Source organism: Emys orbicularis, chromosome 8 (assembly GCF_028017835.1).
Source record: "Emys orbicularis isolate rEmyOrb1 chromosome 8, rEmyOrb1.hap1, whole genome shotgun sequence".
NCBI classification, from domain to species: domain Eukaryota; kingdom Metazoa; phylum Chordata; order Testudines; family Emydidae; genus Emys; species Emys orbicularis.
In genome coordinates, this window is record NC_088690.1 from 37,495,867 (window position 1) to 37,511,825 (window position 15,959).

At 42.4% G+C, this 15,959-nt stretch overlaps 1 protein-coding gene across 1 annotated transcript in view; it reads right to left on the reverse strand.

The window, feature by feature from the left end:
- Window positions 1–15,959, reverse strand: part of DPYD (dihydropyrimidine dehydrogenase) — a 564,598-nt gene that overhangs the window by 171,945 nt on the left and 376,694 nt on the right. Inside the window, exon 14 of the mRNA XM_065409369.1 lies at window positions 13,095–13,259. Coding sequence (XP_065265441.1) covers window positions 13,095–13,259 — 165 coding nt within the window. The remainder of the gene's footprint in view (window positions 1–13,094; window positions 13,260–15,959) is intronic.

Sequence of the window (15,959 nt, forward strand, 5' to 3'; positions counted from 1 at the left end):
CCCCTCATCTAATCTCTCCTAGTTGAGTTAGGAAGGGGGGGTGCGGGTCAGGATTCTTGGTTGCTGTCAGGATCCGTTGGAAGGCCTGAGTGTCGAGGGAGCCTGACCTCACTCAAGCTCAGAGACATTGGTGCTGCTACAGATCTGAACTGGAAAAACCATCTCATGTAGTTTGAGGTGATAACGTCAGTTTGGTATAAGTTTGTGGTCTCTTCATTTAACCATATTATGGTTTCTGTGTCTCTTTGTTTCTGTGTCCATATCAACAGGTGTTTTGGAGTACAAAACACAAGTGCCCACTCCTGAAAGTGCAATCCGTTGCATATGCAAACAGAGAGCCGACATAAATAGAGGGAAGCTGGGGCTGAGCTGATAGTTTGGCTTTCATTTTCTATGCATGTGCACCCAGCAAAAAGGAAGGTGCTGTAAATTTGGCCGTTGAGCTAAATGTGTTCCAAATAGTTTCAAATCAACCCAACAAGGGAAAATGAACTTCTTATCTCTCCAGTACCACCTGACCAACCGTGGTGATCACCTGGCTACTATATTTATTGGTATCAGGATATAATATATAAGCAACCCGTAAACTGCGTGGCTCCCATCAAGGGCAAAAGCCTTTGTGATGCCTTCAAAATACAACCTACTTCTGTCTTTATGGCTCCTAAAAGGCTAGATTGAACCATGGCTGCCACAAATGTTCCCTCATCTTCTGTAATCATAGAGGCAGTATCTACATATTTTAAAGTCTCTTAATAAAAAAGCAAAGTCTTACCTCACAGAATAAAACTCAAACATAGCTAACACTTTTTGTGGCTATCTCAATGTTTACAACCCTAAACCACAACAATCTGTATATCATACAAGGCTAATGTCACTATTCCAAAATACCTAGACCAATCCACACAAGCTGTCCATTTCCTGGACACTACTGTGCTAATAAGTGATGGTCACATAAATATCACCCTATACTGGAAACCTACTGACCACTATACTTACCTACATGCCTCCAGCTTCCATCCAGGACACACCACACGATCCATTGTCTACAGCCAAGCTCTAAGAGACAACTGCATTTGCTCTAATCCCTCAGACAGAGACAAGCACCTACAGGATCTCTATCAAGCATTCTTAAAACTACAATACCCACCTGCTGAAGTGAAAAAACAGATTGACAAACCAGAAGAGTACCCAGAAGTCACCTACTATAGGACAGGCCCAACAAAGAAAATAACAGAACGCCACTAGCCATCACCTACAACCTATCCTGAAAGATGATCCCTCACTCTCACAGATCTTGGGAGACAGACCTGTCCTCTCTTACAGACAGCCCCCCAACCTGAAGCAAATACTCACCAGCAACCACACACCAAAGAACAAAAACACTAACCCAGGAACCTATCCTTGCAACAAAGCCAGATGCCAACTCTGTCCACATATCTATACAAGTGACATCATCATAGGACCTAATCACATCAGCCATGCCATCAGGGGCTCGTTCACCTGCACATCTACCAATGTGATATATGCCATCATGTGCCAGCAATGCCCCTCTGCCATGTACATTGGCCAAACCGAACAGTCGCTACGCAAAAGAATAAATGGACACAAATCTGACATCAGGAATCATAACATTAAAAAACCAGTAGGAGAACACTTCAACCTCTCTGGTCACTCAGTAATAGACTTAAAGGTGGCAATCTTGCAACAGAAAAGCTTCAAAAACAGACTCCAAGGAGAAACTGCCGAACTTGAATTAATATGCAAACTAGATATCATCAATTTAGGCTTGAATAGAGACTGGGAATGGCCGAGCCATTACACACATTGAATCTATTTCCCCATGTTAAGTATCCTCACACCTTCTTGTCAAACTGTCTGAAATGGGCCATCTTGATTATCACTACAAAAGTTTTTTTTCCCTCCTGCTGATAATTGCTCATCTTAATTAATTAGCCTCTTAGAGTTGGTAGGGCAACTCCCACCTTTTCATGTTCTCTGTATGTGTATATATACACGTTACTATATGTTCCTTTCGATGCATCCGATGAAGTGGACTGTAGCCCACGAAAGCTTATGCTTGTCGTGGAAAGAATCACCCACGCAGTGATTTTAGTTCACAGACTCAGAGCCTGAGGCCTTTATTGCAATACATACCAACGCGTTGGGGTGCAGTTTTTCAAACTGGCACCCCTAGCAACAGCTCACAGGCTTCTTTTATTCCATTTAACCACAAGCAGGGTACAAACAATACGTCATGAATTAAATCATTGGGGGCAAATCACAAGCTGAGCAGGGGTTGCACATGAGCTGATCACGAGCTAGGAAGCAGGGGTTGGGGTCAATCTTTTCACCCCCCTCCCTACCCTCTGACTTAATTTCCGAGGAGTGGGTGTTTGTTTGGGTAGAAGGGCGCTTGGTGGTTTCCGCAGGGGTGGTGCTCGGCCCTAGCTTGGGTACATTTCTCAAGACTCGGACTATGTCATTTTCCGGGGGATTTCAGTAAAGGCTTAAGGGGGGGGGCTAGTTTGCAGATAGCTGGACTATGGAAAATATTGCAAATAGTTATAGCAGCAAGGATGATTAACTCTCTGCAAAACAATTTCTTAATATCGAGCACCTTACGTTATTTCCGTAGCTTCTTACGTTATTTCCGTAGCTTGCGGTTATCATATTTCTTCAGTTATGAACATATTTTATTAGTACTGCTGCAGGGGGGGGGGTTATTCTCCCATTCCCTCCTCTGGACATGACCCTTGACCGAGTTTGGCAGAAAACTGTGCAGTTTAGTCTAGTTTAAGCTTTAGGCCTGCCCTACTCTGTGCAAAGGCCATCAGCATAACAGATCTCTGTTGGAGGGTTTATTTTGGGGCCTTCAGATTCAAAGCTCTGGCTATCAAAAAGAAGGCCCCCCTCCTCTATTTCCCCACAATTTCCCTCCTCTGATGCCCTATAGGCATCACTACTATTATTAAACAAAGGGGCCATAGGACAGTATTTGGATTTAGAAATGACACTAAGGTGGTCGATTTCCGGATTTGAGGGACAATACAGTGTGGGGTGGAAAATAAAGGGCTTTCGGTGGTGGTCGGGGCTGAACCGGGAGCTGGGGCAAATGACAAAATTTACATAGACAACAAGCAACAGCCAACATTAATTCGCAACAAATTGCTAGAACAATCCAAAATAGAATGTGAAGAGTAGAAAAGGTTAGCCAACTGGGTGTAACTTGGGCGATTTCCTTAGAGGCAAAGCATGCAATATCGTAGGAGGAGCATAAGGTGTATATACTTGATAAGCAGTTTGGAAGGCTTTGGCCTCTTTGTTGTTTTCTATTTCTATTACATGCATTTGGGTTTTGCAGGTGAGATAAGTTGGAGAGCAGAGGGAGTAGAGAAGTGAGGTTTAGGAAGCGGTTAGGGATAGGGGAAGTCCAATCAAATGTAAAAGGAACACTTGGATGGAGGGTTACATAAACCTGAGGATTAGCAGGCCATACAATAAAGCGGCTTCCTTGTGCAGCAGTTAAGTTAAGGTGAAAGGGGATAGGGATGTGGGGGTCCGATGGCAGGGCACATTTTTGGCTCTTACTAAATAGTAATTTTCCTTTTGGATTTTTACCTATCGCTTCCCCTTCCCAACATGCCAAATCAAAACGTTAACCACTTCTCCAGGATGCAATTTGCGGGGGCAAAATAGCTGTGGGGGTTCCAAGGGCCATAATGACCACAAGGTTCCGATACCCACCCAGATATGTTGAGCAGCGAAATCATAGGGAGTGGTGATGAAATGGCTAGGTTCATGGGGTGGTTTAACTTCCCATACCTGCCGGTGGATAACCCAGTCCCATAGACAATTCGCCCAGGGTTTTGGCACAAGTAAGTGCACTGGAGCCCAGGTGCCATTTACTGGTTCCGAAGCTTGGAAGGTACATGCAACAGAGTCACAGCTTTATTTTGACAATGTTCATGTATTTCTCCACTTCCACAGCTTGGGTGGCACTCCCACAGTAGTGGTAAGGGTTTCAGGCCACCGCTGATTTAAAACATTGGTTTGCATTTTTTCTAAGGGACCGTTAAAGAAATCCTCCATTTGACTACAAGCTGAATCCCAGACAGTGTCCTTTCCTGCTAAGGCAAGGGTGTTTATTAATTTTGATAGAAGGGTTTGGGTTGTGGTTCGCAGTCCTGACAAGGCATGGAGGGCTTTTATATTGGTATAGGTGTTAGTTAACCCTGCCTCAGTAAGGAGGCCTGATGCCCTTTCCAAATTTCCCAGACGTTCTTTGTGATCCCGGGTTTTATCTATTGTCCAAATAGCGGCAGCCCCAGTTAGGCCATGCAAAGCTCCTTCCACCAAACCTCTCCTTCCTTGATAAAAACTTTCCCACTGCACAAGCTGGGCCAGTTGAATGGCCGCTCTCTGAAAACAATCAGGGTACTAGGTAGTTATTTGGAAAGCAGAGAGGGAAATGAGAAAGTGGTGGTTCTCATAGTAGCATTTAGCACAATTCACCACTGTAAACAACAATTCCATCGGTAGGATGTGCTATACCACATTTGTTGTTCCGAGACTTGAATTTCCCTGAGGCTACGGCCAGATAGATTTGTATGGGAATTGGAGAAGATACGAGGGGGAGTAGCTGGGGAGCGGGGACTACAACAATGGGCAACCATATAGAGCCGGAATACACTGCAATACGACACAGGCCAAACCGGAGGCTACTGATTGGCCAAGATTACTTTTTCCCTCCCCACCCCAAGTTCGTTAAGGAGGAGAGGCTGAGAAATATTAAAAGTTTCATCTTCAGGTAGTTTTGGCTAGCTTCCGCAAGCTATTCCTCAAGATTTCGTAGTCTTAGTTCACTTAGCTGTCCGGCAATGAGGCTGCAAGGGAGGGGTTACCAGCACAATCACCTTGCTTGGTTGGAGGCTTTATTATGGCCTCAGGTGGAGAAGCTGTTTTCTTAGCAAGGTCCGAAGGCTTAATGGATTTGTCAGCGGACAAGAGTCCCTTAGCATGGGACCAGGGCAGTTCTTTGCTGATGGACCCTTATGCAGACCCAGTCTCTGGTTTCAGCGAGTGGCAGGACTGCTGTATATAAAAAGACCTAACACATTCCGTTAGTGCCTGACTAGACTATTGTGTAATTTATTAAATGACTGTTTATTTGAGCTAGGCCAGCAGGGCACTGTTGGTAGTTGCATTGGGTGCCCTGGTAAAAATTTTTATGAGGGCTGAATTTGGTCCTTTGATTGGGAGTGGCCTTTAAAGGGCATTTGGCCATACTGGATCTGTGAAGCTGCACACGTACTGGATCTGTGAAGCTGCACATAGCTTTTTTATAATTAGCTCAGATATGCCAGGTTGTGATACAAAATTCTTAAGCAAAAGCCCCACAACAGCCCTCGCATGACATATTTTACCAATGCAAAACTGTTGTAAAACCTTCATCCAAGATCCTGCATTTGCCCTTCTTGCAAACTTACAATTATATTATCCAAACATTTGATATTAAATTAATTCAAATATTTAGAAAGAGTTTCCAAAGAGGGAAAAGTGCTGCCTGCCCAATCGTCACGTTGCTGGCAGTAGTGCTGGGCCACAGAGGAAAAGTTTTACTTAACTGCAGCAATCAACGGTGCACAGTCATCCGGTGATGCACGTGAGCAAATAGGGCCAGAGCACCTGAGGCGCAACCATCCAGAGAGTGCCAAAGGTGTACAGGGTACAAGGTGTACCCAGCAACACTTCCAGATTTCTATTTGTGGCTTTTTAGTTGATATTAGCCTTTACTTGCTATTTGTTACCAAAACAGATTTAAAATTTTTCCAAATAAAGTTTATTTATTTAACTAAATAAATTTGTTAGTCTCTAAGGTGCCACAAGTACTCCTGTTCTTTTTGCGGATACAGACTAACACGGCTGCTACTCTGAAACCAAAATACAATGCGATTTTTAAAAAATCCATGCTACAAAGAAGTCAATCATCTGTCTGAAATCCAGTGATTTGCTGACCTCTCTTTCTATTGATAGCATGTCTAGTTCTGACAAGTGTTCCTGGGACATACTATAGTTGAACAAAAATATTTCTTTATATGCTTCAGTTTTGAAAAGCTGCTTTTTGATGAGGCAACTGTCACAGGGACTGTCAGCAATATTCTGAGGGCAGTACACACATTAGAAGCAGCATTGGGAAGACCAGATTATTAAATTTACTTCTGGGGTCCAAGAGCATGATATGAGCAAGGAAGAGTTTTCTCAACTCACTAACATCCTTGACATCTATATCAGAGTTACTTAATCCATGCCTCAGCTGACCATCTGGTACTTTTGTACTTAGACCAATACAAGAACCTAAAATGTATTTGTATTCTCCTAGGACCCCAAAAAGTTCCCCATAAACTTTCAATACTCAACCTGCTGTAATATTGCAAATATTTAATCCTGAATTCTCCTTCTGCAACTATTCTAGGCTTACGCTCACATCCATAATTTTCCAGACATTTTGCTCATTTCACATGGATTTCTGTCAGTGCTGCAGTGACTGACAAATTTTTCTGCAAGCTCTTTTCCATCATTTAGGGCCCTTTCAAAGTCCTCTTCTGCACTGCAGTAGCCTCTATTGTGTATTCTGGACCAAACTGTTTGCTACATCAGTTCACACATTGAGATTTTGCATAACTTTGCTTACTGTTCTTTGATCTCCAGGAGATGCCATTTAGAGCTGTAAAAGAGTGGAGGAAATTATTTCATCCACTAGACAAAAGTGTGTCTTGTACTTTCTAATAGAGCCAGCAATGCGTGTTGTACATCATTGTAACACCACCCCAAAGCATTTACGCTTTCAATCTTACACTCCCACACTGTGTCAGAGAGGTTGATTTTAATGAGAGACTCTAAAAACTCCCATCAGCTACGGGATGATGTAAACACATACACATGCTGGAAGAGTCCAAAAAATAATTTAATGTAAGCTGATGATTTAGCAACATAAATCAGAAGGTTTAAGCTATGGCAACTAAGAGCTACATTAAATGTTTTGATGATGAGAATAAGCTGTCCATACACCTTCACTGATGTCCATTCATGTTAACACCATCAGATCCTGGCTCTCTGCAGTCACTGAAGGCAATCTCACAATTGCATTCTTGCAGAAGGACTGTGAAGAGATTTACCTGTTTTACTGGCACATGAGCAGCACACCAAAGATGCACTGCTGCCATAAAAGTTCAGCAATCTCAAGCAAAACTGATGGGCCCATGCAGCTAACCTCCGGAATGTGAGCATAACATTTTTGCACAAAACTCTCTTGCATGGTTTATAATCTTTTTCGACATTCCTCAACAAGTCAGTCATTCTACTGATATATTAAATTCTGAATACTTGTGCTGAGGCAATGGAGCCATAATTCTCAGTACGGATGGGACTCATTTTAATCCTCAAAATCCCAATATTGTCCATCAAATGCCTCATGTTTTATCAGATAAGTGATTTATTCAACTTTCAGGGGGTCGGTTCTTTCAGTTCTTCATTACAATGCTGGGATTCCATGTAGTGTTGGAACAGAGACTTTATTTGGCCTCTGTCCTAATGGTCACTTCACATGGAGCCTCTTTTTCTTCACTTTCATTTATTTACATTATTAATACTCTCATTTCCTCTCAAACGTATTTATTTGAAGCTCCCCTCTGATAATTTTGGTTTTCATTTCTCTCTTCCTTCACTTTTCTCTGACCAATGCCATGATTTATACAGTCTCTGTCTGGTCATCATTTTGTCCCTGAGACCCATGCATTGATAAGGTTTCCGAATTGTATTAATTCAGACTCACTCCTTTGGTACTCAATACTGTTTGAAAAACAAAAACAAATTGTTCCATCTTTGCCAACTGTTAAGTGGTCTCTCCTTAGTACTAAGGAATAGCGTTTATCTGTTTAGAGTGTACTCTCCCCATTAATAAGTGTGCATTGTGATAAATCCTTAAGTGCTAGATGCCACATATGGACAAAAATGAAAAACAATATTAAAAACCTGAACAGGTTCATGACCAAAATCCGTAGCCAACACTGCAGTGAAGACATTTTGATGTCAGAAAGCCTCTTAATCTTTCAATTCAAGTAATGTGACAAGACAGGCAGGTGGCCCATTCAAACCAGTGAAAAAAGTGACATCTTATGAAATGAGAGGGAGGCCATAAATACAGATAGGCCTAATGCACTGTCACACATAGAACCCCAGTGATTGAAGTGACACTGTCTTGGGTGTCTTGGGCCCTGTGTTTTTAAAAGCTACCTCAGATGAGGTTCTAATGCTACATAATATTTTCTTAGAATGGCCACAACTAAGTTTTCAATTAACACCTCACTGATACGAATGAGGTGCCAGTGGGACAGCATTTACAGAATTGTTCCTGTTGACTGACTGGCAACAGTATTCTGCAATGCTTCAGGCTTCAGTTAATTTTATCCTAAGTAACCTTTCACAATGTAAATCAGTGCTTTGGTCCTCTGTTAACATAGGGTACGTCTACAGAACAGTTAAACACTCATGGCTGGCCCATGTCAGCTGACTCGGGCTCGTGACACTCATGCTGCCAGGCTGTAAAATTTCAGTGTAGATGTTTGGGCTCAGGCTAGAGACCGGGGTCTGGGACCCTCCCCCCTCACAGGATCCCAGACCGCGGCTCAAGACTGAGCCCGAATGTCTACACTGTAGTTTTGCAGCCCCACAGCCAGAGTCCCACGAGCCCAAGTCAAATAACACAGGCCAGCCACAGGTGTTTAACTGTTCTGTGGACATACCCTATGTTAACAGAGGACCAAAGCACTGATTTACATTTTGAAAGGTTACTTAGGATAAAATTAACTGAAGCCTGAAGTTCGTATGAAATCAAATGTCTTGGTAAATGTGCCCATTCTTTCATTTCTGCCTTTCAAAGAACAAACAGTATGGATATTGAACAAATTCAGGAGAAAACAAACCCCACATAGCCACAGTTTTGCTGGTGCTGCATTGAGAACCTCTGCGTTATGACACAAACCCCTTCTGCTAAATCAAAACAATCCATTCTTGTGTTATCCCACCATGCGACTGACTCTGAATGTTTGATAACAATCTTCTCAGATATTAAAACCCACTGGATGTAGTTCAGAGAGAGGAAGCCCCTCAGAGTGTTCCTCCTCCATTATTCCAGCAGAGTGATTGGGTTTGCCTCCCCCAGAAATAAGCTGTGGGGCCTTCCCCAAATGCCTGCAGATCAGCCAAAGACCAGTGTTATCTACCATAACAATTGATGCATTTGCAGCAGCACCTTAAAGGAGGCTCCCAATAGTGCAGCGGGCTCTGCTGAATTCAGGGGCAAGAGAAGCAGCCACCTGGAATGGGGGACAGAGGAAGTGCCTAGAGATCACGTATCTAAGACAGTGGGAAGCAAGTGTGAGAGAGCCAAGGGCAATGGCACTCCTTCCTTCCCTTCAAATGGCCCTTCCCCTCCTGGAGTGAGAGAGAAGTGCCTGTACAAGGGATCTGCAAACTCCGCCTAGAGTCAAATATATTATTAGCTGTGACTTCATCGCTAAGCTGTGCCCAGAGGTCTTATTTTGTACAAGGCCCTGGGAAATCTAGTACTAGCCCGAGCCAAAGCTGGGATAATTTTCAGAATTTCCTTTGCACTATAGATGACTATCACCCTAATGGCAACTGAAAGGATGCTAATGAGGGTTTACTTTCTAGAGAGTTAATGCTTAACCCTGTGTGCAAGCAGTTTAGTTCATATTCTCTTTGTCTAAAAAGAGGTTTTGCCTAAAACTATCTGTATTACAAAGCAAAAGTAATTAAATATCAATTCTGGTTTGATTTTACTATTTACTATAGCAAGATAATTTTCTTTATTGTAAACCACTTTTGTGTCCTCATCTCTGCTTTGCTTTCATTTGAGCGGATAATGTCATTTTTTGCTTGTTAATTAAGTTCACTCACGCAATGCTCAAAAAGTGTTTTTTTCCCCTTTTTAAAAACCTAACAAAACAATAAATGTCTGGTTTAAAACGCTTTTCTAGAGGAATGAACAGGATTGTAGAAAAACAATTTCTGCAAGTTGTAATTATACAGAGCATTTCATAATAAGCATCAAGAGATTTCTACTCAGTGAACAAAAATCTGTTCTCAGTTAGCAATGAATTTACCATTATAATGATTATGGTTCTTAGTTTAATTCATGGACAAATTTGAAAAAAATGCCTGTGAGCAAAGCAGAATTATGCTGCTAGAAGCTACTTTTTGCATATCCATATGTAATGTAAACAACCTCTAAGATTCTATAAAAGTCAGGCAGGGTTAGAATGCTAAAGCAAAATTCATATTCTAAAAGTAATAACTCATACAGTAGGGATTGGATCAGGAAAAGTTAATCCTCAGAACGGTGACTACTTGGACTCATTTTAATATAGCTCCTGGCTCTCAGAAACTCTACAATTTTCTTAAACTAAACAGTTGCATTTACTACTAATTCTGAATTGGTCTCATCCACAAAATGCTGTAATATATATTCCGTGAAAGCTGCAGAACAATGTCTTTCCCAGAGGTAGAGTCATAAATTCTGCTTGGACAAACCATTGTGTACAGTACTCAGAATGGTCAAGTACTCAAATTAAGGATGTTCATTAAAATCAAAATGATAAAATTAAGAAAATTATTTTCATATTCACACTCCCACCTTTTATTCACCCCACTGGGCCTTGGTAATGCAAGAATTACAACACAGTAGCAAATCTTCCACATGCAGCAATATCTAGGTCAAATGGGACATTTGCTCTGCATTTAACTACAACTACTTGATTCATGACATTCCCACACTTTTTTCCTGACAGTTACCTGTATTCACACTTCAGGAATGAGAACTGAAAATGGGAAGAAAGCATAATAAAAGCAAGGAATGGGGGCCAGATGACAGGAAAACTATATATTGTTTGCTTTGAAGAAACAGAAGAAACATAAAAATACAGTAAACGGGAGGTAGTACAAACAAGAAAAAAGTGTTAGCCTGTTTAAAAAGTATATTTAAATATGTAAAAACATGTTATTATAGTTCTGGTTTCATGGAAGATTAAATATATTTGTAGACAAATATTTCTTCTCTCTCTGTTCTTGTACACTCTAGATAGAGGAAATCGAGTATATTATACTTTATTCTCCCACTTGCTGGTGTTCTCTCTCTTGCAATTCCTTAATTCCACACATAACAATGAAGTTTCATCTGAGGCAAACAACTAGTACTCAATGGACAAGGCATTTGTTTCTGCCAGCACATGGATTGATTAATCCTGGCTTCAATGACTCCTTTCCTGGTAGCAGCTGGCAGAGGAGATGGATAAACAAGAGAAAAGAGAGTGCATCCTAAAAATGGTTCCAATGCATTGAATGCCATTACCTGAAATTCTGAAGTTCTTCTCATAAGTTAAATGTGTTCCTGCTCTGAACCAGGCAGAGCAGGGCCTTGACCCTGAGTCTCTGACATCCCAGGGGAGTGCCCTACACACTACAGAGTCAATCTTTCACTGGTGGTTTCTCCCTGCCCCTGGTTGGAACTGTTCCAGTATCTATAAATAATAAAATATTCACTAGGCCAGAGGAAGCCTGACTGACTCTATAGCCCTGTGGTTGGGTGCTCACCTAGGATATGGGAGACCCAGTTTGAAGTCCCTGCTCTGCCGGAATCTGAGCAAGGACTGGAACCTAAGTCTCACACATCCCAAGTGAGTGCCTTAGCTCCCAGACTATTGGCTATTCTGAGGTCTCTCTCTCTTTAACGAAAAATTCTGAAAGGTCTCTGAAGTCCTAGCAAAATGGAAATTTTGTTTACTTGGGAAGCCCTAGCGGTATAGCTTATTTGGAGTATAACTGTGTACCCACTAGGGGTTAATAATAATAATAATAATAATAATTGTACTGATATAACTATTTTGCTAAAAATTTGCTAAAAAAAAATCTCACCCCTAACAGAAAATGTTATTCTGGTACATTATCTGTGCGTAGACCAGGCCTACATTTATGGGACCTAAATCACCTGCTCAGTCTTGATTAAAGGGTCTAGGCATTTCACAGGTCATTCTGATTATGTATCTGGCCTATCATGATGATTGGTTATTCTCAGGGATGAGTAGTTCTGTCTGGTTGAACGGAGTTTTCTTAACCCAAACTCAACTCCCTTACCTCTGTTGGTCACGTAATATTGATTTATTGACAATCCATAGTCAGTATGTCACAGATTACGTACTCTCTGCTGATACTTAAAACTCATTCTTGACTGGACTGAATACTTGTAAGGATTTGTACCAAGTGATGAGTGAATGACAATGAAAATAAGATGAAGTACTGTTAGTATGGGAGTCACTGTGTTGTTAATTGTTTTAAGCCTCTAATCACGCTTAATTGGAATTAGAAGTACCCAGAAGACTGAGCAGAATAAGACTAAGCTAAATGCTTGTGAAGGGAGAAATCCATTCCAGCCATGTAAATCTTGAGTTTTCAAGCTCTGTAAAGTTTGGGGGCAGATTGCTCGGGGAAGTGATTTCCACTCTGAACCTAGCACAAGGGTGCTTGGCTGATGCACAGCCATCTCAAAAATACTATTCTAATGGGCTAGAATAGTGGCTGTACCCCATCTATGCCAGCTGCATGGGGTATTGGGGCCACTGGATCTGTCCTTGTCTGCCCCCAAAATGGCATTCTGGGCAGGGTTGGTGTTGGAGACACTTTAGTGCACAGACACCCAACACCATCACCCAGTTGGGAGACTTTCCACATGAGTGCAAAATCAGCCCAACAAAACAAGTATTAATGCATCTCTTTTTTCATCTGTTTGTGTGGTGTCAGTGTAGCATCCTTTTACCCAAGCTTGCGATCATGGAGATTGTTCTGATGAGTTCTTAAGTGGGTGTTTTTTATTTTTTTTGTTTTTTGTAGTCTGTTTTTACAACAGCAAAGCGATTGGCAGATTCTTTAATAAAATATATTACATACATCAATATTTATGAATCTATAAACTGAATGCTTTCAATATACATACAGCATTCTTATGTTTGAGTTGTACTTACTCGGTTGGGAAAGTCAGCCTTCAGTTCAGTGACACTTTTACACCAATATTCTGCAGTTTTCTCGCTGATAAGCTCAATATTTAGGAAAGAGCCTTGACCTGGGCCATATATGGGGCCTGATGTAACTCCACGTATAATTCTTGGAGAAACATTGGTTACAATGTCCTGTTAAAACACAGTAAAAAACTTTCAGATTGATTTACAAAGTAAAAAAACAAAAATCACATTCCTATAGAGTCTATAAATGGTATATATACTACAATGTATTAATGAAAGGGAAACACCATCCATTTAAAACACACTTCCATCCAAAATTCTATATGCACTTTTGTTGCAAGTAACATCTAAGATTAGAGACTGAAGTCAAAAAATGTTGTTTCCCCCCCCCCCCCCCGTTTGATTGCTTTATGCATTCCAGAGCACTGTGTGCCAATGTAATCCACTGGTGAGTTGCAGGTCCCCTCCTGCCCATGTTGATCACAGAAGATATGAGTTGTTACAGATCCCAGCTACCAAGCTTTGGCTCCTTAGCTCAAGCTGTAGCAGCTCATGCTTTTAGCTTTGGAAGTCCCTGATTCAATCCCTGGTGTGTCAGTCAAGATGGTGGCTGTCACATAAATCCTAGATAAGCCCACACTTACACGCAGGACCGGCTCTGGCTTTTTTGCCGCCCCAGGCAAAAAAGCCTCCGGCCGCCCCCCCCCAGCGCGGGGGGGAGGGTGGCCGGAGTCCCGGGGGGGGCCGGGGGGGAGGGCGCCGGGGGGGAGGGCGGCTGGAGCCCTGGGAGGAGGGCGGAGTGCCCGGCCGGGGCTCTGCTCTCCCCGGCGGCCAGAGCGCCGGGGGGAGGGCGGCGAGCCCCGGCGCTCGGGGCTCCACTTTCCCCGGCGGCCGGAGCCGGAGCCGGAGCGCTGCGCCGCCCCCCTCCAGGTGCCGCCCCAAGCACAAGCTTGGTGGGCTGGTGCCTGGAGCCGGCCCTGCTTACACGATGGCTCTTATCTTGCCTAACACACTGGGGACTAAACAGGGGATTTCCAGAGCTAAAAGCATGAGTTGCCTGAGCTAACGGCCAAGGTTCTGTAGCTAGGGGCTGTCAACTCACCCTCTCCAAACTGGCAGAGACGGGGACCAGTAACACACATTCATTAGTGGGTTTCACTGTTTCCTCTGTATTAGCTGGTTGCCCCTGTTATCTGGGAGTTACTTACATGCACAAAATTGCAGAATCTGGTCCTAAGGATGAAACTGACTAAACTATTATTGAGAGTGCCAGTTGTGGGAGTGGGAATGGAATCCATTCCCCAAACACAGGTGCAGTGTAAACACTATTCTAGCGCAGTGCTTCTCAAAGCCGGTCCGCCGCTTGTTCAGGGAAAGCCCCTGGCGGTCTGGGCCGGTTTGTTTACCTGCCACGTCCGCAAGTTCGGCTGATCGCGGCTCCCACTGGCCGCGGTTCGCCGCTCCAGGCCAATGGGGGCTGCGGGAAGTGGCACGGGCCAAGGGATGTGCTGGCTGCGGCTTCCCGCTGCCCCCATTGGCCTGGAGCGGCGAACCACAGCCAGTGGGAGCCACGATCGGCCGAACCTGTGGATGCAGCAGGTAAACAAACAGGCCCGGACCGCCAGGGGCTTTCTCTGAACAAGCGGCGGACCGGCTTTGAGAAGCACTGTCTAGTGAACAGACTGCTATAGTGATTGGTTACTTTCTAACCCCCTTATCTAGGTGTAGTGGGTTATTGCATCTCTTATGGATCAAGGGCCTTACCACTTTACTGCTCACAAGAGCCCTTCTGTATCCCAGCTATGTCCCCTCTGCAGCATGCAGGGGGTGCAGCCACCCTGGTATGCAGAGGGGCCTACATAGGTTTTTGTGAGCCAATGAATTTTGTAGAAAATGTACGTTCATTATATTTATGCCAGTTCATTGTGGTATATGCAGATATGAGACTGTAATGCCTTTTGTTTTCTATGTCTTATATCTTTAAATTTCTGTGTCGCAAGTTCAGCAGCCATTTTGTTCTCAGAGTTACTACAGCCTGTGAAAGAGGATAGGCACACACAAACACAGAGCTCTCTCGCTCTCTCTCTCATGACAACTTTATTTATGTTCTCTATTGTTGTTTTTCCTTAGTTTAGACTGGAAGTACATATTTTGCTCTTTAAATGTAAACATACCACTACAAGCTATTTAAGGTATATAAGAAAATCCACATACAAAGTATAATTTAAACAATTTGTTTTTGTTTTAAAGTAGATTCTATGTATGATTGTACAAAAAAACTTTCATGTAGGTCCCAATTCTTCAACTGCATATACCCAGGCACAGCCCTGCATCCCAGTAAAGGCAAACCCTGAGTTTTATACTACACTAAAGTCAAAGGGGGGGTCTATATGAGAAAAAGTGGTCCAGGCATGTAATAGCAGTATTGGAGCTTCAGCTGTCAAAAGAAAAGGCCCTGGGTATTAGCAGTACCAGTACATCAGACTTCAACATCATAATGATGGAGTAAGAAAGATAGATACATAAATAAATACATACATAAATAAATAAATAGTAGCTACAAATTCAAATCCAGTGTTGTAAAACATAATTTCCCCCCTCAGATTAATCTAAGATCATCACATCATTTCATAACAAACAGTAAACAAATACAAAATTAACTTGTTTGTTAGGAATAATTAAGCTACAATTCACAAATGCCTTATATCTATATTAAAGATCTGTAATATTCTGACATTATTTAAATTTAAAGAGAAACATAGATGGAAAAATGCTTCTTTTGCCAATTTCTAATTAAAAATAATTTTGAATAAAGGTCAGTTAGTTAAGGATTTATCAGAATTATTTGTTTAAGTACCCCTCCTCACC